Source organism: Conger conger, chromosome 14 (assembly GCF_963514075.1).
Source record: "Conger conger chromosome 14, fConCon1.1, whole genome shotgun sequence".
In the NCBI taxonomy this organism is placed as follows: Eukaryota; Metazoa; Chordata; class Actinopteri; order Anguilliformes; family Congridae; genus Conger; species Conger conger.
This window is the reverse complement of record NC_083773.1, coordinates 24,636,614-24,657,438: the sequence shown is the minus strand read 5'-3', so window position 1 is coordinate 24,657,438 and position 20,825 is coordinate 24,636,614. Positions and strand designations below refer to the sequence as shown.

Sequence of the window (20,825 nt, the reverse complement as noted above, 5' to 3'; positions counted from 1 at the left end):
CAGTCCGAACGCCTTCAATGCCAGCCAAGCTCCCTCCATTTCACAACAACGGGGAGACTAGCCATCTCCATCATACGCAGTCATAATGCTCATCAGTATCAGGCCCCCAGTGCAGGAATGATTTCCCACAGCGATCACAGTCACTTCTAACTGGACAAAGGAGTACGTACGAGAGCACAATCAAAGGCACAGCTATGAAACGGACACTCCAGAATATTAATTTATAAACTTTATTAGGTAGTTACCGACATTTACCGCACTGAATACAAAGAAAATTATGCAGGCCTGAATGGTAGGGGTGTGGGTTGTGCACATGTTTGTCCAACATCATGCCAAACAAGGAGCACATGAACAGCACAAGAGAATAATTCCGGAAACAGTCGAAGAAAACATTGTCTTGGCAATTTTCACCTTCTGTGTCAAGTTAATAGGTCACGGCTGCGCACCTGGGACTTTTAAAACACTTTTTGGAAATTAAGGTCTTCACATCACTTCATAGTCTATGGATAAAACGCAAAAAGGGTGATTAAGACAGTGCTGTACAGCAGAAACACACACGCACACTTCAGCGCCATCACCTCCCGGCACTCTATTCATTAGGAGTCTTCGACCAAATAAAAATCATAAAAATCATTTTGATCAAATATTTATCAAGATTTTACAATGAGGAGGGGGGTGGGGTTTCACAGACAGAATAGTCCACAGTGATGCAATTATTCAGTTAAAAACAATACAAAAAAAAAAAAAAAAAAAAAAAAAAAATTAGAAATTGCAATATTCCAGTACTGCACACAGGCACTTAATGTTGTAGAGAACCTGACGGTGCACAGAGGGGACCGGGTGAGGAGAGGCTCACGACAGGCTGACTGCAGAGAGAAAGATCCCTGTGAAAGGCGTGAGCTCAGCAGCTTCCCGATTGGCTGCTGAGCTTCTCAGCAACATTAAAGCTTTGTTTGTCCTGGCTGCAGATTGGACTCACCACGGCTGCTCTTTCACACAGTGCTGCGGTTGAGCAGCGAGACTTAACAGCCCACACACACACACACACACACAGGTTCTTGCGTACTCATACACACTTTTATACACAGTGCCTGAAACCTTGAGAATAAAATTACATTTGCATTTAATCTGAAAAACAAGAAATTAAAAATGAATAAACCAGCTCTGGAGGATAAGTTTCTTTCAAATTAATTTGCAGCAAACAATCAATTAAGTGGTGGGTCTAACAAATGGCAAACCAGCTGATAAAGCAAACCATACTAAAGCCATCACTAATGGTTTGTTAAGATGAGGAAATACTCCCAACATTGTACCCAACCATCGCTCAGATTAAAAAAATGTTACTGTTCTTTAATGTTTAATTGAGAGGGCAAACTGGCTCCTTAAAGGCTACACAAAGCAGCTAGCAGCCCCTCAAACCCACTGTACCTCAATATCGCAACCCCGTCATCTGGGCCCGCTTCAGAACCAAGTGTTCTGTACGCCGCCATAAACAGGCCACTTCTACCAAGAAGATGACTTGAAACAAGGAGGATTCAAAATGCAGTGATAAAAACCAGAGTAAAGCCAGGACATTAAAACCAAAAGAATGAAACGGCATTAAAAAGAAACTGTGGCAGGACAGTAGCAGTGTGTGAAAGACGGCAGTTCGTGTGGAATGGTGGGATGAAGGTGCTGGACCACGGCGGGGGAAGGAGCAGTCAGGGCAGAGGGCGTGTCTGAGGGCGACCTCCGGAGGCCGTTTTCGGGGAGCGGAGGGGAAGCCCCGCATGTTTCCAGCGCAGCGGAGGACGGGCCCTCCTGTGGTCATTGGTAGAGCAGGTAGTTCTTGAGCGAGGCGGGCAGGGGCAGTGTGTGGATCTCTCCCAGACGCTCCCGCCCCAGAGCCACTCGGACAGATCGACGGCACAGGTCCATCAGGGGAAGGGGCTCCGCTGGGAGGGGAGAGGAGAGGACACTCAATCAACAGGTCCCTCATCTGCCACAGGCCCAACACTAACCACACTTAAAAATTGTAAATTGTAATTTGACTATACAGAAATAGACCACATATATAAAAAGAAATCACGAGGAGAAGCAAAGGATCTTGGGTACTGACCAATACGTAATTGTTTTTAATTAAAATGGTTTTCTATGCTTTACAAACATTACTTAAATTACATTAAATACTCAGTGCAAACCCTGCCTTCGGGTCCACTCGGTTGGCTAAATTTCACCAAGCAAGATCAAGAGAGAAAAGAGAAGTACTGGAGTTCTGGTACTGACTGGCAGTCAAAGTCCAAGCATTCAAGGACAAGCTTCCAGACCAAGTGCAGCTATTCTGGGTTATGGCGTTTCCTGAAGAATGAGTGTAAAAATGGCCTCAGACTGTGACCTGGGCTTGAGTAATTCACCAAGAAAAGAAAGAAGCGGGAAGAAGAAAAGTTCAATCCCCTGCCAGCTGTACTCTTGGTGAATCAGCCATGTCTGAATCACCCCGTTAAAAACCAAAATGTCAACATGTTCTCATTATCAAATTGCGAGCAGTTCCCATAAGCTGCTGCCAAAGTGTTCAGCAGAAGCACTCGGTGCCATGGTGCTGACTAATACTCTACAGTACTTCAGAGAACTCCCACGGGAGGAGAGAAACGCTCCCTGAAAGAAAGGAACACCTGCAGCTACACAAGTGTGCAGCTTGCCTCATTACTGGCTCCTCTGAGGTCAGGCTGAAACGGCCATTTCTCTTCATAGACGGCCTTAAGAAACCAGAAATATTCTCTTTGGAGCAGTCTCAGTCTCCGAGACAGGAGGAAAATCTTCAGAGTGCTCCCTGATTTCTTGGCTGTCAGGACGGAGTTCTCCAGTTAATACTGGAATCAAGACAATTTCAGGTCATTCCCATCATTAAAATAGAAATGAGCCAGGCAGTTTAACATTGCAGCATAGAAACCTAGTCATTGCCACTCCGAACATCATAACAGAAAGTCAAAATGACAAGCGGGCAGGCTTTTTACATCAAATGAATGCACCACTTTTTTCCAGTACCACTCTCCATCACAGGGCATTTGTAAAAAAGAAAAAAATGAAGCATGTGTAGCACTATGACAGTTAACATGAAGTCCTCACAAAAATGAACTAGCCATAAAACAAGTCAGCATTGGTTAAACAACTCCCAGCTCAGCTTCTCAGAGCCTCAAATGCAGAATACTGAATGATTAGCATCACCACTTCTTTATACATCTTCTCTCAGGAGGTGATACTGACTAAGTGTTGAGAGTTCTACAGGGGAAATGGGGAGGTCTGGCCACTGGAACCTGGTAGTTTACCCAGAGTCCTGAAAGGCACTGCATGGCAAAGCCTCTGGAGGATGTGCCATCACAGCCAGCATCAGCACTCCGATCACTTTAAACCAGGGTACCACTGCAGCATACAGGCATTTCAGCTTTAAAGAGCTATGGGGAAAAATAAAATAAAATAAAAACTCTAAAAATGGGTGCCATGTCAGTCTGATTTAGTCAGATGTTTGACAGCAAGCAGGATGAGGACTGATTAATCCTGAGATGAGAGGCTGTCTGGAAATACCCTGCACTGTAATCTTGGCAAGGGCCTCATTTTAAATGAGCATATAGGTACTGCCCACAAAATTAAACAATCCCACTGACCACATCCTGACACCCAGTAACCACTTCTATTCACATTTCTATTCTTTACAATTACTCTAGCATTTTACGTAGGTATACTTTGCAAAACCTTCTTAGAATCATCTACATCATACAAACAAAAGGGGATTCAAATTAAACATTTGGCATGATCGTTCATGGTTTTTCAGGTTTTGTGCATTTAAAAATGCACCTTGCCAGCGTACGCCAAAACAAAAACCATCAAAATTCCCTTTAACAGAACGAGGCACTCACCAGCCCACATAGCATAGGTGAAGGATTATGGCATAATTGTCAAATCTTTAATCTGCATTTGTCACAGTACATTTAGATATGCAGAGAGCACAAAGGGAGAACCTCTCAAGATTCTGGCATGCCTTCCTCACTGCAGGCTTAAAAGGAAATCAAAGTGCAATCCTGCCAAACTGCACCAACCACAGACGCTACAAAGAATTATGAGGGGAGAGATGGGCTGCATTCTTTAAATCTGAAAATCGGGTTTGCTGGTTCCACACAATCTTATTCGATTGACACTGAAATCGCTGGGTGCAGCATACGGGTTTCCCTGAGTCTGTATCTTTTTGGCTTTGTATCCAATCACACATCCCTGTGTCCGACGCCACACAGCACCGAGTGACCTGATACCTGCCAAGAGGAGTGGAACCGGGTCTGCTTTCACATCATGTAGGTCATAGGAAACCTCATTAGAAAGATTCTGTACAGGTCAGATCAAACCAGGAAGACACCACCTTTCAGAACCAATCATCTTAACACAAGCCTGGGAAGAAATGACTTCAATTATAGCAGAACGGCATTGACATTTGGCAACTCTTCTTCAGAGTGAAAACACAGAAAATTACCCTTCAGTTTTCTCTGTAGGGTTATATTACCATACTGTACAAGATGAAAGGCAAAAATCGAATTACATGAAGGCACTCACTTCAGTGAGATCGGTGAACTCATAAATTAAATCAGACAACTGATGAGAATCTCACTGCTGCAAAGAGCCTTCACTCTTCACTCAGGTACAGTACATTAAGCAAATGGAGGGTACTTACGATCGAGCCCATTGATGTAGCGGATTCGGATTTCACAGTGTCCCCACACCGCACTCACAACGGGGTACAGTTTTTTGCCCTTAAGTCCTCTAAACGCAACGCCCAAATACTGTCCGTCCACGATGAAACTGAGCGTCCCCTCGTCCATGTCCAGGACCACCAGGAAGGAGTCGGGCACGATGAAGGTTTCGTCGGGCTCCAGGAAGGCGGGGTAGGTTTCGCTGGGCCGGTTCTTGCCGTCGTGGTGCAGTTTGTTCCTGCCCAGGTCCCAGCCCCAGGACTCGCCGTTGTTCCCCACGAGCGCCGTGTACCCCACGGAGTGCAGGGGGGCCTCGCGTGTGGCCACGCCCACCACGGCGTGCGTGCCCCTCTGCCGCATGACCCAGCTGATCTCCCACACGTGCAGGCCCCGGGTGTAGCCCACGCGGCCCCGGATCCCGTCCGTGCTCTGGGCCACCGGGTGCCGGTGGAAGACCAGCTTGTTGTCCTCCTTGACGAAGATGTTGAGCGAGCGGTCGTCGTTGTTCCACGAGTGCTGCACCTGGACCTCGGGCGTGGCGGGGGGCATGTCCAGCAGCATGTCCAGGCGGGCGGGCTTGGTGTAGTCCAGGGCCTGCAGCTCCAGTTTCAGGGGCCGAAACGCCGGGTCCCGCATGTCCACAGTCTTGATTCCTCCGGGAACCTTCTGCCCCATGCTCCGGGTGGGCTTACGTCCACGCCTTCCCTTCTGCCCAGTACAAAAATGTGAAAAGCTCAAATGAAAAACGGGGAATATAATATCCTTGGTTGTGGCCCAGCCTTCCTCTGTCGCCTCATCTACCAGTCCAGCGGCAGACCCAGTGCAGGCCGCAGGAAAGTCTCGCCCAGCGCTGCTCAGGCCCACCTGCAAGTCAGAGGTGAAGGAGGAAGAGAGAGAAACGGCTGAATAAATGAAGTCATGAGACAGGGAGGTGGTGCAGTGGTTTCTGTGCCAGATTTGTCTCCCAAAGACATTCATGTTTGGGCAGGAAAAACAGGGCAAAAACAGCTGTATGTACTGAAACCCTTATGCCAGATAACACAGACCTCATCCTGAGATATCAAGTAATCAAACAATCTACACAACCGCCACCACTGCTACCACCACAAAGATATGGACAAAAAAAAATAATAATAAGCAAAGACACTATTGCAAGGGACATATTACAGAGAGCTGCAGATACATTAATGTGCTACAGTAGGTAAGCATAGGATTAGTCCAATTATGCTCCACTGGGGGGGAAGCTTTTCGCTGAAACCATATTTTAATCCAAGGCATGCAATACCAGGGACGATAACATGAAGACCGAGCCAGTACTTTAAAAGCCTTCATTCCACACCATGAATTTCTCCTGACTACGGAATGCGATTTCACCTCATCCTGCTCCTGATGGTATGTTCACCCCACCACACGAAACAACTCTGAACAAACTTTATACAAATCAGAAAATAGCCTAAAAGGAGGAACAGAGAATGACCTCTTATGCGAAGGTCTAGTCCAAACGACAGGAAAAGTAATAAAGCATCAGACTAAAATGAGGAAAAGCACACAGCTGTGTCCTTTCCAAGGAAACCACAACAAAACGTTGGTTGCTATGCCAACAGGCCTTGAAGCATTGCCATGTGATCATGACTGGCGTCACACGGACAGCACTGTGTAGGCCGGTGGTCTCCAACCCTAGTCTCCGCTGGTTCATCATTACTCAGCACTTAGTGTAATTAACTGCCCTAATTAATCAACTCACCTCACCTAGTTACTTTGGTCTCAACTGGGTTCTGCTTTTAAGGTGAAAACAAAAACCAGCAGACACTGTAGCTCTCGAGGACCAGGGTTGGAGTAGGTGGATATAGGCAGAGTAAAGATTACCCACAATCCCCATTAAGACAGACAACAAATAAATGGTAAATGGCAGGCATTTATATACGCCTTTATCCAAAGCGCTGTACAACTGATGCTCTCTCATTCACCCATTCATACACACACTCACACACTGACGGCGGCGATTGGCTGCCATGCAAGGCCCCGACCAGCTCGTCAGGAGCATTTGGGGTTTAGGTGTCTTGCTCAGGGACACTTCGACACAGCCCGGGCGGGGGATCGAACCGGCAACCCTCCGACTGCCAGACGACTGCTCTTACAGCCTGAGCCATGTCGCACCTGCTGCACCATGCAGCAAGGAATGAAACCTCCAGCAGTGCCCACTGACCAGCAGAATGGCAGTTTGGCAGCTGCTCTTGAGATTTGATGTGGTTGTTTGCAAAACAGACAGGCCAGACTAGTCTCTCTGCACCTGCAACACCACCAACTGGTAAAAATCTACTGGCATCATGCAAATAAAGCCACTCAAGTTGAAACCAAATTCAACACTGACCCAAATGATTAGGATGTGGTTTAGAAGGTGACAGACAACTCAGACACCTGTGGCACAATGTTTTATTCAGTCTTTTACAGAAGGAAGACGGAATCATTGTACAAGTTTCAGGATTATGCTTACCATACTACTACTTAAACAGAATCAAAAGATGAACATTGGGTTCATGGCAGCGGACAGCACCCTGGAACATTAGATACTCTGCTGAAAGGCTCTCATGCACACAGTGATATCCCACAGCTCACAATGAGGTCCTTCCTGCGGCTCATCCCAACAGCCGACACAAGGGCTGCTTTCAGCCCAATGAGCATGTAAATACCCAGAGACGACTGGCTTCTGGCTCGAAAACCAGACAAACAGCCTGTCATGTGGGAGTCTCCTTAGAGGAGAACAGAGTGTGTAGAGAAGAGATAGGACAGGGAGAGAGACAGAGCGATGGGAGAGAAAAGGTGAGGGTGGTGAGAACAGGGGAGGAGATAAAGGAAAAAGGAAAGCAAGCGAGAGGAGAGTCTAGATTACCGGTTACACAACAGGCGAGGGGGTGCGCTGAAGCTGCCCGAAAAGCCCAAATTTGCATGAGGATTAAATGTGGACTGGCCGGTTGGGACAAGGTGCCAGTGTTCCTTCAGCCCTGCGAATCCAAAAGGGCTTTTCTGCATTTCAATCAGCTCCAGGCATGGGGCGCCAGGGCCCCCTCCAGCTGCAGGGACTGGGGGAACCCTCCGAGGCACGCTCCGCTAACGCTCCCGGAGACCTTCCCCTTACAGCGGAGATGGCCCAATCACAGAATACTGCAAACAAAATGACTTCCAATCCATCTCAAATGGGAGTCTGAACCCAGTGTCGCTGGCACGTTAAACCCGCCACGCCTTTTCTGCACACGCATCTCAGGCACGCTCCACGCGGTTATTAATCAGCAAGTGCTCACCAGCCAGACAAACTGACCTCACAGCATCTACAGAGCAGAGCAACGAGCGTGAGGAACGCCAAGCTTAGAGTGACTGAACACCAAGGAGCAGAGTCTTTAGGGCGCACCGCAGCGCCCAACTTCTCCACTCACAGGCAGGGTCTTTAGGGCGCACCGCAGCGCCCAACTTCTCCACTCACAGGCAGGGTCTTTAGGGCGCACCGCAGCGCCCAGCTACACTCACAGGCAGGGTCTTTAGGGCGCACCGCAGCCCAGCTACACTCACAGGCAGGGTTTTTAGGGCGCAGAGCCCAGCTACACTCACAGGCAGGGTCTTTAGGGCGCACCGCAGCGCCAAGCTACACGCACAGGCAGGTCGCACAGCCTGAGCCTCCGGGCCTGCATAGGTACAGCAGGGCGGACGCAGACCTCTCATTTTGCGGGGCAGAGGCGGACAGGAAACCGTTAACTCTCCACCGAGGAACGGACAAATTAACACGTCTCCCCTGCCCGGGGCGAGCCAGACAGCCGCTGAAAAAGCTGCGTTTACATTCACAAACGCATCACCCACCGCTCGCTTCTTCCGCTCCGTTTGGCCAAGGGTGTGGAGACATGACCCATTTAAAACGGCCGTTTACTCGCATCAGATCAGAGGCCAAACTGCGGCTCAATAGGCCCTTGTCTACAATTCAATTAAAAAAAAGAATAGTCTTTGCAGAGCTCTCTGCAAGTTTGGAAGTTTAAACAGAAAGCAAGCAAATACAGATTACATTTTAAGAGGGCTTAAACAGAATCAATTGAAAAACATGGCAAACCCGCAGTGTGAAATATTAGCTAAAAGCTAAAGGCACTTCAGCTTGTTCTCCACAGCAATTTCATTCCCCCAGTGCCATCAAGCACAATGGCTCCACAGATAATCAATACTCCATTTGATTTGTGGGCACAAAGCATTTAAAGCAGTAGTTGCTTTACTGGATCATAATGTAACCTGGGTAAGTGCCATCTGATGTTGTTGGACAGTCAAGTGTGCATGCTCCAGAGAGGATGAAATCAAAGCTCAAACATACACGACCATCGTTGAAAACAAGCAAAGACTTACGGCATTAACTGGAGTTAACTGGAAAAGCCCTAAAGATAATCAAATGACGAAAAAGGATTTTGTAGCCAAGGACCTGGTGTGCAGCACAGACTTTTCCAGGTAGACCCAGATTACAGTCACACAGCACTACGCAACAAACACTTACTGGCTCCACGGCCTTGTGTTTAGTCCAGCTGTCTGCACCGGGGCAATGGGAGGGAGGGAGGGAGAGACACAAAAACAGATTGCTCACCCACTGACTAGACAGATTAAACTGTTCCATTCCTGGCTGAGACAGGTGCCACAGAGCGGGCCGGCGTCGGCACGCAGTGCCCCAGTGGAGCCTCATTACACTGGGCAGAGCAGGGCTGGGTCACATGCCAGCCAGGCAGTCTGAGCGCCCAGGCCCTGCACGCTCAGGCTACAGTACTCCTGTGCTAGACTGCCATTACCCAAACGCACAAGACAGACGGGGCTTGTGGGTAAGGATGCGTCAGTTTCCCAAGTCGGCCGTCGCCCACCGCGGGATGGCATCCTGAGGAAACGTTAGGAACTCAGAACGGAATGTCTGCTGTGACCTGATGCGACTAATGCAACAAAGGCACTAGTCACCAATGTACTGAAGCAGTAAGGGAACCCGCTGTGTTAGACCACAGATGCAGATATGGTCTGGGTCCAAAACTACTTAATTGCTTACCACCGAGTAGGCAAGTTGTATGGAACTTGTATACTTAACAGTAGGCAAGCAACTGGTTTCTGACATCTATGGCAGCCTCCTCCGACAAAACTTTAGTGTCAGTTACTCGGCACGCAAGCTGTTCATCTTGTCCTGCAAAGACATGCTTTTACTGAAGGCTCATCGGGAAAGCTCTGGTATTGTTTGGCTACGGAGGTCTAGCTCAAGGCAGAAAAATATAACTACACAAAAGCAAGTTTGATGCACTTGATCATTCGCACAGACAGCGCAATTCACCACAGGATACCACCAGATGATCTGCTGATGGCAAAAATGTAGACGAAATGCAGAGGCAGAGGCGGAAGTGGTGAGGGCTGGAGGAGGAGGTGGTCTTTTCCTGGACAGTGTATGCAGTCATCCAGCCACAACAAGCCGGTTCAGTGGAAGTGCAGCGGGGAGACTCATTTCCTGCAGGCCCACAGTGTGTACAGGCAGGGGGATGATGCTCAGTCTGCACCCAATGACACGGAGGGCCCACCAAACCCAGCGCGGCTCGGGCTAAACAGGGGAAATCTGCCTGTCCATGAGTCATTCTCCAGGATACGAAGCAGTCGTGCACACCCAAAAACTACAACATGAAATGAGCTTACAGGAATGCAAGCATTCACAAAATTACAATCCAGTCACGAAAGACAATGGTTTTAAATCGATCTGCTAACTTGAGTTTCTTGTGCTGCAGTCTATTAATGGCAATGGAATCCCATTCAAACAGTTAATTCCCAACACCACAATACTGAAACAATATAGCACCACCCATTCAACAAAATAAACAGATGACAACTCCATACACTGTAATTACTGAGAAGGTTTTACATTTAAGCCAAGAACCTTAACACTCATTAATTTAAGACTAAAAATACATCCACAAGTGCTTTATTCCTGGATTCCGTTAGAAAGCCATGTAGCCTACATTAGCCACATTACAACTCACAAATGAACAGTACCAAATTGAATGAAAATGGCGCATATTGTTGTATGCCAATCACATTTAATCTTATTTATTTTCTTTGCATTTTCCAAGCCAACAGGAACACAGTATGAACAGTAAGAGACTGCACATGGCCCTGCCTGCTGCGACGCAAACACTCAACATTAAACCTGAAATGACACAAACAGCCCGTTCCCAGAAACAACGTGCCATTATTTGCTTGTGACACTTCGAAATGAAGGGAAAATATCCACCCAGACTGCAACCGTGAACATCAATGGGCCTCAGAATTACATCAAGGCCGCAAATGTTTACAACGGCTTGCGGAGAAGCAAATTAACACTTAAAGCGTCAGCTTCCAAATAGACAAATACTTAAAAGGCATAACGGGTGGCACAGTGGTTCACACAGATGTGTGAAGGTGGCGTTTCCGGGGTTTGAGTCCATTCCAAAGACATGACGGAGCCCAAGAGTTGCAGGTGAAAATGAACCTCCCTGGCCAACTCCGGGGCATTTACAGAAATGTTATTAAATGGGTGTGGACCTTGTCAAACGAATAAATGAAATAAAAAATAAATTTAAAAAAAACCATGAACTGAGCTAAAGGAATTTCATAATATCTATATCCACACTTTATTCACCATTCCATTGATTTCTTCCCATATACGGTCAGGCACCAAAGGACAGCAGCTGCAATCTCACCCATTGCACAATTTGAGGAATTCCTGCAGAATATCACCCAGTTCCGGTTATGCAAGTCAAAGGAGAAGCCACAAAATCCTGTAGCAAATGGGCAGTAAAGTTCAGTGCAAGGCTGGAAATGAACCAAGAAGCCCCTTGCACAGTCAGGATGATGCAACACTTGTAAATCACAGTTTAGAAATTAATCTTCTGAGATGCAACGACTGTTGTCAGCAACAAGTTCACCTTCATATGGATGAACAAGCATTGACAAGGCAAAGCAAGTCAAGGAGGAATTCATAATCCTAAAGAGAGAAAACAGAGAGATGAGGCATTTATGTGCACACGGAGTTTTAATCTGGTTTAAGAATCTATTTTTATCCTGTTTGTCTGGGTCTTACTCAATCATAAAGTTCCTGCACCAAAATAAAAGTGTCCTTATGAGCTGGTTTAATTTGCTGACAGAGAGATGTGAGAAATGACATCAGGCCGGAGGCACCTGGGTGGCACATTCTAAGAGTGCTGAGAAAGGAGTGCTTTTTAAATGCGCTGGAGTCCAGATGCCAGTGATGTCATTTGGTGCGGTTTCCAGCCCCGGCCGGGAATTTCAGCTGTAAACGGCTTCCAAGGAGAAGTTATTTACTTTTTTAAATGGCAAGTGAAAGAACATCAAATCTCCAAGCACTCGTTTGGGAAAGGGGAAGTTTTCTTGACAAACAGCTCTGTGTCCAGTGCCTGGAGCGAACGACGGTTACTGCAGACCTGTGAGCACATTAGGCTACACCACGCAGACCAAAAGAAACTACTCCCATTTCTTTCCCTGGTGAATGCCTTAACGAGAAGGAAAATGGAGACTGAGCACACTTCACATCGTACCTCACATACGCACTACAGTACAGCCTGACAGGCAGGGTGACACAGGGTCAGCCAAAGTCTTGAAAGAGACTAAAGCCATCTCTGAAAAAGCGTTTGTGGAAAGCCAGTTTCATTTATTTCACGGAAACAACCGGCCCCCATGGAATGGGACGAACAAAATTTCTCAGTGTACTGGAGTGTGGCCTACAGACACAGAGACATTTACAAAATACATTGCTTCCAGTAGCTTCCATCTTAAAAACAATGAGCCCCACACAGGGGCCTAGGGCCCAGTGTACAGATAATCTGGTCCTTGGCCACACATGCTTTATTGCGCGCTCAGTGCAATCCAAACACAAAGCGGCTGAAGAACATCAGCGATCATCAACAACCCTTTGGAGGACACAGCGCACTCGAGAGAAAGCCCAATAACAGTCTGCTGCAGGCAAGCATCTACTGCAGGGACCAGCAAATTCAGCAGGTGATGGCAGAAACCTTCCAGGATTTAAGCTACATTACCTTCAACAAAAACAGCACATAAGCCAGGTTTCCTACACAAACAACGATTAAACAATTAAGAACTGAAAAGGTATACTGAATGTTGGGAGCCACTGCAGTAGGTTCATTTTAAAATACATAAACAAAACAAAAACACAGAATCGTTTGTAAACACAATTTCAATTGAGGACATGGCTCATTTCAAATTAGTCCCTCAATGCTATGTTTGAACGTACTGTACAGAACACTCCTGTCAAAAGCTGAAATAAATAACTTGAAGACATTTCTAGTTTAAATGAATAAAACAATTCCTGTGGGAAAGAAAATGACACGAAATTAACATTCAAAGGTTGAGAAAACTCTTAGCAAATTCTTATGGAAACCAGGTGCTCTCAAACTTGGTCCTATGGGTCGCCTGCATGTCGTTCACCCGAAGCTTAAATCACAACTTTGGTATGAAACAAATTTATATTAATGTAGTCCAAATTCGAGTTAAATTTCATTTCACTTAGTTCAGGCTATATAAACTCCCAAAAAGTTATACAGAATGTTTTATTCCCGTTGATGGGTGATCTGCAAGTTATTATGCCCTCCCCCAAAGAAAGACGGGAGGGTGAGTATGACACCAGCTCCACTCCTCAAAGAAACTCAACTGCTCTTCAACAAGGATCTCCGACAGGGAATTCCCAGATCAGGATACGGAGAAATGAGCAAATGAAAAATTCCAGAAAGGAAGTGGGCCAGTAGGCTGGTGAACTCTCAGATAGGACAAAGCAGATTTGTGCTCTCAAGCTTCACATTCACACAAGGGGGAAAGTGTCGCATGGTGACAGTAGGTATGATTTCAGACACCAAGACTTCAAACAAAAGCAGCTGAGGTTAGTTACCTGAAACGTAAACTGGCCTAGATCCATGGGCCAACTGGCTAGAACAGTCCACATTAAAACAATGTGAAGCTAGAACAAACTGCAATGCTGGCTAAACAGAAAGGTCACCATGCCGTTTGCCAAAACACACAGTCTACACTACACTGTAATTTAGTTTGAGGCATCTTTACATATTCTCCAAATTCACAATTCCCTGGCATGAACCATGACTGAAACATCCTCTGACAACTGCACCGTGGGGTGAACTGCTGCACTATAGGGTGTAGTGCTGTACTGTAGGATATTCTGTAGTGCTGCACTAGAAGAAGTTACATCAGAGGCCAGCATTTACCAAGATTAAACAGACTGCTGTAGGCCTGAAGCAGAGGCACAGGGAAAAGCAGTTCGGTTTATAAATAAAGGCACACCAAGATGTTCCCAAAGGTTCAATTAAGCAGATGGAGAACAATACAGCCCACACCCTCAATTCTCCACTAGACAGACCTTGACATACACCCTTCCCCGTATCTGGTGAGAAACACAGACCAACACCCTCAAAGGAGTCAATGACTGATGTCCAAGCGTGCAGCCAGGCATGAGAAACCCCACATCAATGGTCACTCAATCTCATGCTGGCACTTGGGTTTTATTTTTATTTTTTCTTACAGAAACCCAAACTCATTCTGGAGCTCTCGGCACAGCCATAAGAGCACTGATGGCGCCGACGCCTGAGGCAGTCACCAGCAAGCCTGCTGCATAAATGAAAGGCTAAGTCTTCAACAGGGAAATTCTGCAAGCATTTCATCTCCCATTCAAGGGCCTTCAGTGCTTACATTCCACTAGAAACTGCCCTCCGTTAATCTGACCACTGACCACAAATCCAATGAGAAAACCTGGCTCACATATCTGTTCTTTTCAACATCATGCCTCTACATAAATAACCATTTATACATTAAAATTATTATACGCTTTGTTACTTGATCTACAGGCATTTGGAGCAACAACGTAGCAGTTAGTTTTTACAAGTCATTAAGTTTTAACTAGGCTATAACTCTGAGGGCATTCAGCTAATGCATTTATCGTACCGGAGTCATGCATTGTAAATGTTGATGGTCGCAGTTCCACCCATGGCCACTAATGAAGGATCAGTTACAGGGCTGCCGGGTGGCTCACCGCGTTAAGGCACTGTTCTAGTGCATAGATGGGCTCCCAGTCTGGTATTGATTCCAGAGGTTGCCAATGCAGATTGCACACAACTGGAACTAGCATTGTGAATCCACAATTGGAGCTAGCACTGCCTGGGGATGGGAGAGTTTCAGTCAGCCAGGATGACCGCATCTCACGGCACATCAAATAGACAAGGCACCTGCAAGTCTGCCAGCTGAGGCGCACAGCCGAGCTACCAAAACTCGCAATGTTGCTGCTACGTTGAGCCAATGTTACAACATTTACAAAACATCCCAGTAACATTGAAAAGATTTAGTATTGGTTGGAAGGGAGCATCTTCCTCTGATGGAGTACAACCTCACAGCAATGCGATACGTAGCAGCTGACCGTAAATGCAGTCAAGGGATTTTCCCTTTCAAGTTAGAAGACCGAAGGGACCAGAAATTGTACAATCATTTTTTACCAAGTTTGATTCCTCACTCAGCAGTTAAATGTCAATATGGATTTCATTTAAATAAAAATAATGTTCATGACACAATATGCAATCTGTACAAACACTCTTAGGAGGTACAAAAATACTGAAACCATCACTTTTGCCAATACATTTAGATATAGGCTAAACATGGACCAAAAGGTGAAATTCTGATGATTAGGTTACTCAATTAGCAGCTGAATCCAAGGGACCACCTTGAGCCTGGCTAGAATGGAAGCCAACGTACATGTTGGGTTTCAGGGGAGGGATTACGGAATCAATTCTCCAGGGGATTAAACAAGAACCAGTTCCACCCACACAGAACACTGCCCCATTCTCTCTCCCTTGGGAGAAAAATGCTTCAGTGTTGACTTGGACGGGGGAGCCCTTCAGATAGAGATATCATTAGGATTTGCATTGTTCAGGCAGCCAGACAGATGGCAGGGTTGGCACACTGGCCACTAATCCATCATGGCAGCCATTGTGTAGTGCATTTGTGTGGCCAGGGAGAACGAAACGTGCCCGTAAAGACAACTCTAGTCAAAGCCTTCCTGTGGGCGTGCCTGAAGAAAATGGCTGTTTTGAGCCCCACGTCTCATTTGTGGAACTGCTATCACAAGTCACCTGCCAAAGCGAAACTGGCAGGCAGCTCAAATTCAGCAGAGCCCTTCGGAGGCTGGCGTGAGCATGGGCCAGAGAACCAGCTCCAGGAGCCCCCTCACCCACCTATTCTGCGTACTGGCTTGTTTGGGGTTTCCGACACGAAACACTTGCACAACAGGCAGTGTCTTCCAAGAATGCGAGGGCTTTCAGACAAAAGGCAGCTGAAAGTTGTTGTAGCCTCGACCTTGGCACCGTGTCAAAGCGCATAATGGGCTTACAGCTGCAGAGGGGCCTGTTGGGCCTCCCCGGGGAGAGGGCTGCTGCAGCGCTGTGGGGGGGGGGGGGGGGCGGCTCGCCCGTGCAGCAGATGCTGGGCACGCCCTTCCTGCTGCGGCACAATCACGGGAAGACAACCGACAGACCAGCGGAGCAGGGAGGTCAGAGAACTCACATAAGACCAGGCCAGACCAGACAGAGACACAGCAAGGACGAAAAGGTTAGAACATAAGATAGCTCGAGACAAAACAAACACTAAAAATAACCCCCCCCCCCCCCCCCAGTTTCCAAGGACTCAATCCACACTGCATTAACGGCTTATGAGAAAAATACTTACACATTCATATTGCTTTCATCATGCCAGTTCACTGTAACAGCACTTTAAAGCGCGAGAGCGGACATTAAAAAATAATACTTGGGTGTGCGGTTTCTGCAGTCATAATGTGCACAACCAGGATCAGAATTATTTTGCAGCGCACCCTCACAATCCAAAGCCTAAGATTGCATTGCATCACATTACCTTTACATGAGTCCAGCAATAAAGATCACACCAGAGAAATTCAAGGTAATTGAAGGCACTGGCATGAGCAAGTACTTTAGCGGCAATATTTATCATCTACAGATTGCCAGATATGTACTCTATATAAAAAAAAAAAAAAAGCCAAGCAGGGCATTCCACACAACAGATGTGGTAAATGATCAATGAGTGAAACATTCACTGGCATATGGATGAATCACTATAAAATCTCAACTACACACAGGTGGAAAACTAAATGAATGGTGTGCACTGAACTGCTATGCACATGCTTTTCAGTAAATTAAGCCAATAACTGCAACCAAAAAGGGAGAGAGTAGTGGACAAATTGTTCCACCGGGTTAAAAAACAAAAACCACACAGTGATGCGCTAAAATAATTTGGTGGGGATGTACACAGAAAAGGTAAAACATCTGGCTAAAAAGGAGTCTAGGAACAGAATTCCCTTTTTATGAAGCAGGGGAAGATTTAAGCACTATTAAGAACATTTTATCCAGGACAGTGCCTCCTACAGAGCGGACTTCTTATTCACTGGACAGAGAAATTGTTTTCTACATGGTCTCGTGGGATGGCTGCCCTCCACTGGCCACACAGTTCTAGCAGCTGGCTTTTCTCATGAGCCCTCTGGTTCATGTACTAGCCCAGCCCAGCTGTTAAGACTAGCTGTTAAGGGTGGCATGTCTGGGCAACAAAGGCCCTCATACAAATTTTTCACACCAACAGACAAAGAAGCAATGAAATAATCAAAGCTGGACAAAACATTACACTGACAAGTAATGTGACATTACACAACAAGCCAGATGAGGATACAGGTAAGAACGAATACAAAAAGAAACTCCACATTAGGAATTTGGTGTCAGTGCACACTGCCCTGTTATAAGCATTCACCTTCTGCAGATACTGTAAAAAATATTTTTTTAAAAATCAACCCACAACTAAAAACTAAATCCCGCTTTATCTTCGGTCTTGAAAAACATAACGTATAGGAATATCGATATGAAATCTCATCACTTGAATACGGAAATTAAAAAATAAAATAATTTAAACACTAGCCTACAGCGTGGATGGGTTATACGTAACAAAGACCAACAGAACACTGGTGACAATGCATTGACAGTCAAATGATTACATGCATGCAGCTGGCCATTCAAAGCAGAAAAGAACACGTTTGTTAGCATTACTTCCAAAACTGTAGGCTATGCAAATCAGATCATATATCCAACCTTGGTAGGCTATACGTTAACGTATATTATAGGTTATAGGCTATTTCCAGTGTCGTACAGCCATCTTCGCCTGATTTTAACGGTAAACTATGTTGTAGATTAAATGGGTCGCAAAGCATGAACGAAAGTTCAGGCAGTGTAAATAAAGAAGTAGGCTAGGCTAAGCTAAATGGACGTAGTTACCAACTTTATTATACAGCGCGTTCTTGTGATGTTACACACACACACCCTCACACACTCTAATGTGCTTTGTCAAAACGAAAGTAGAACTGACCATTTACAAGTCAGTTAATTTACCAAAAAATAATAGGCAAATGGAAAAGCGAGCTATATACACACACACAATAGCCTACGCGTTTTATTACAACAAATACACAGCAGACATTTAATATTTATAGTATGCGCAAGAAAATGTATGAAACATTTACCGTAGGCCATGTGATAAACGTGATTGATCATAAATAAACCTAATTGCGCAACATATTTACTTAATTTCCCAGACGTAGGCTGCGAACTGTTTAGAGATCACTACAGTAACGTTACCCTACCTTGTTTTTGTTGACAATCTACTAACACGGGTCTGCGTCCCCTATGCATTTCTACTTCCCTGTGTACAAAGAGGGGGGGATTTATCGTAAAAGACACATGCCAATTAAAACCCAAATATCACTGGGTAAATAACCTTAAAAAAGAAGAGAAAGTACTTCCGTTTTAATACAGGATACCATTATTTAGCCTACGTACGGTCACGGCAATGGAATTCGACAACTTGAATTAAAAAGTTCAAATTTGCATTCAGTTTACCATTTTCTATAAAATATCCAATTTATAATCTAAACCGACACACCGACTCGTTGTCTATCTTTAGAATCGCTCACGAAAAACTATTCCTTCTTTGAACCTGGAGTGGAAACAAAGCACGGTAAAACGTTAACGTTAGCCCTGAACGTTAACACTGAAATCATACTTTACCTGCAAAATTCAGAACGCAAAAATTCAAAATGGAAGCAAAAGAAAACAAGAATATTACTCCCTCCTGATAAATCCCTTGCTAGTCCATGGCCATTTCTTTTATTCCGTCGCCTCTTCCTTTCTCAGGATGGATCTGTAGCCTATTGAGTGAAATGATGGCTGCTACTGCAAGAGAAACATTAGACTTTCTCTTGTCACGTGGTACATATAGCTCCCAGCTGCGAAACTGCGCCTCCCAATTACAATAAACTACTCGGGCGATTACCATATTTCATTGACCGTAATAACTCTTAAAGATGCAGTTAATCACTGAAATGACATATCCATTTCAAATAGTGACTAATTTATAGCGTGCGTCCTGGACCTTTTGGTTTTTTCATGGGGACTTAGGCTATCCCCTTTAACAAAACACAAGCCTTCAACCAGTTTCACACCCATGTAACCTACATGAATGGAGAATGTATGCTCGTATCCTTTCATTATTTAATGATCAGCGTTTCTGAATGTGTTAGGCTGGTGTTAAGCTGAAGGCCATGAGGGCCGTGTTGTTCACATGTTCTCTGTGTGTGTGTTTTTTGGGTTGTTTTTTTTTGCAATCAAGGGTGTGGGCACCCAATCAATATTTAGTCAATCATTGTTCCCCAGCATATGCTCACACTGAACACGAAGATAACTTATTATCTGAAAAAGCTTTGTTTAGCTCATAATGTATATTTGGACGAAGAAAGTTAGAATTACTGGAGAAAAAAAAACTGCATCACTGGAAATCAACTATTTTTCAATTCCCTCAGTTCTGATCGACTGTTTATCATTGGCTAAGGTCAGCTCTAGCTGTTTAATATGGAGTTCTCCCTTTCATTTAATCTAGGCTATGCACCAGTAATACAACTAAATGCTCTTTTTGCATGATTGTAAACGCAGGATGCTCCGATACTGTAGCTACTTTCACAATTTAAGTTCTCACCAGGCTTTTATGTCGTGTATATTAGAGCAGCGTGGTCTTCCCTCGTCCTAGCAGGCTGCAGGCTATGCTGGTTTTTGACTTAATTGTTGTTAAAGCAGTCGATTACACAGTTAACTCACCTGGTTTCTTGGGTCTGGATTGGCCATTAAGCGATCCTCGCCATTATAATATTGAGTTATGTGTCCTTTTTGAAACACCAAAACAAGTTACTACTGTATTCTGTGATTTAGTCTAAAACCAAAACTACTAAAAAGTTGTTATAATTGGTCCGTGTATTTTTGTGAATGAGATTGACATAGAAGTTCAGTATGGAAGCACACTGTACTCTGTGAAATGTGCATTCATACATACAACATCCATGCACCATGTGATGCATAACACATCATGAAGAGTGCGGTCAATGATTTGCACCTGAGAGGGCCGACACCCTTAAGTGACTTGGTGACAATAATGGAGCCTTTTCCAATAAAGGCTACATCGGAATACAACCAATATTTTGTATTGATTCCTTGGATTGAAAAGCCAGTTGGATTTTATTCCCCATGAAATTGTAGCAAAACAGCATCATAGGGCTGGCCTCTATGGCAGACAGATGACATCACTTAGCTTATGATTTCCATAGTTTGCATGGCAATCCTGGTTTGTAATGTATTTGTAGCTAGAGGCAAGCATGATGTTGCAGCTGCACGCCAGAAGAGGTCTACCACAGAAACTATGAGCAAAACAATGGGTAAGCCATATTCTAATTTCCAAACTGTACAGAAAAATAATGTCTATACCACATTGTCAAAAGTTACAATACCATATTTTGATGGACCAAACCAATATCAAAGAAGACTGAAAGATTAATATATAAGTGGTAGACAATGCTCTTCAATTGTCAGTACTCTGAAGTAATATTGAAATCCACTTAAGGAATGCTGGTCACCCATACAGTATATTTTTCTTGAATATTAAATTTTTACACTATCCATACAG

The 20,825-nt window shown here is 45.1% G+C and overlaps 1 protein-coding gene across 3 annotated transcripts; it reads right to left on the bottom strand.

Annotated features, from left to right (window-relative positions):
* Positions 1-216: 216 nt before the first annotated feature.
* spsb1 (splA/ryanodine receptor domain and SOCS box containing 1) lies at positions 217-19,911 on the bottom strand. 3 transcript variants are annotated; one of them, XM_061220907.1, is made up of 3 exons: positions 19,848-19,911; positions 4,697-5,579; positions 217-1,934 (listed from the first exon to the last, which is right to left on the bottom strand). In XM_061220907.1, the coding sequence occupies exons 2-3, from the start codon at positions 5,388-5,390 to the stop codon at positions 1,807-1,809; spliced, it is 822 nt and encodes a 273-aa protein (XP_061076891.1). In that variant the 5' UTR covers positions 5,391-5,579; positions 19,848-19,911; the 3' UTR covers positions 217-1,806. The 3 variants fall into 3 exon arrangements, with proteins under 3 accessions (XP_061076891.1, XP_061076890.1, XP_061076892.1); XM_061220906.1 differs by lacking the exon at positions 19,848-19,911 and adding an exon at positions 18,884-19,047; XM_061220908.1 differs by lacking the exon at positions 19,848-19,911 and adding an exon at positions 18,884-19,047 and having other exon boundaries at positions 4,697-5,423.
* Positions 19,912-20,825: the final 914 nt, after the last annotated feature.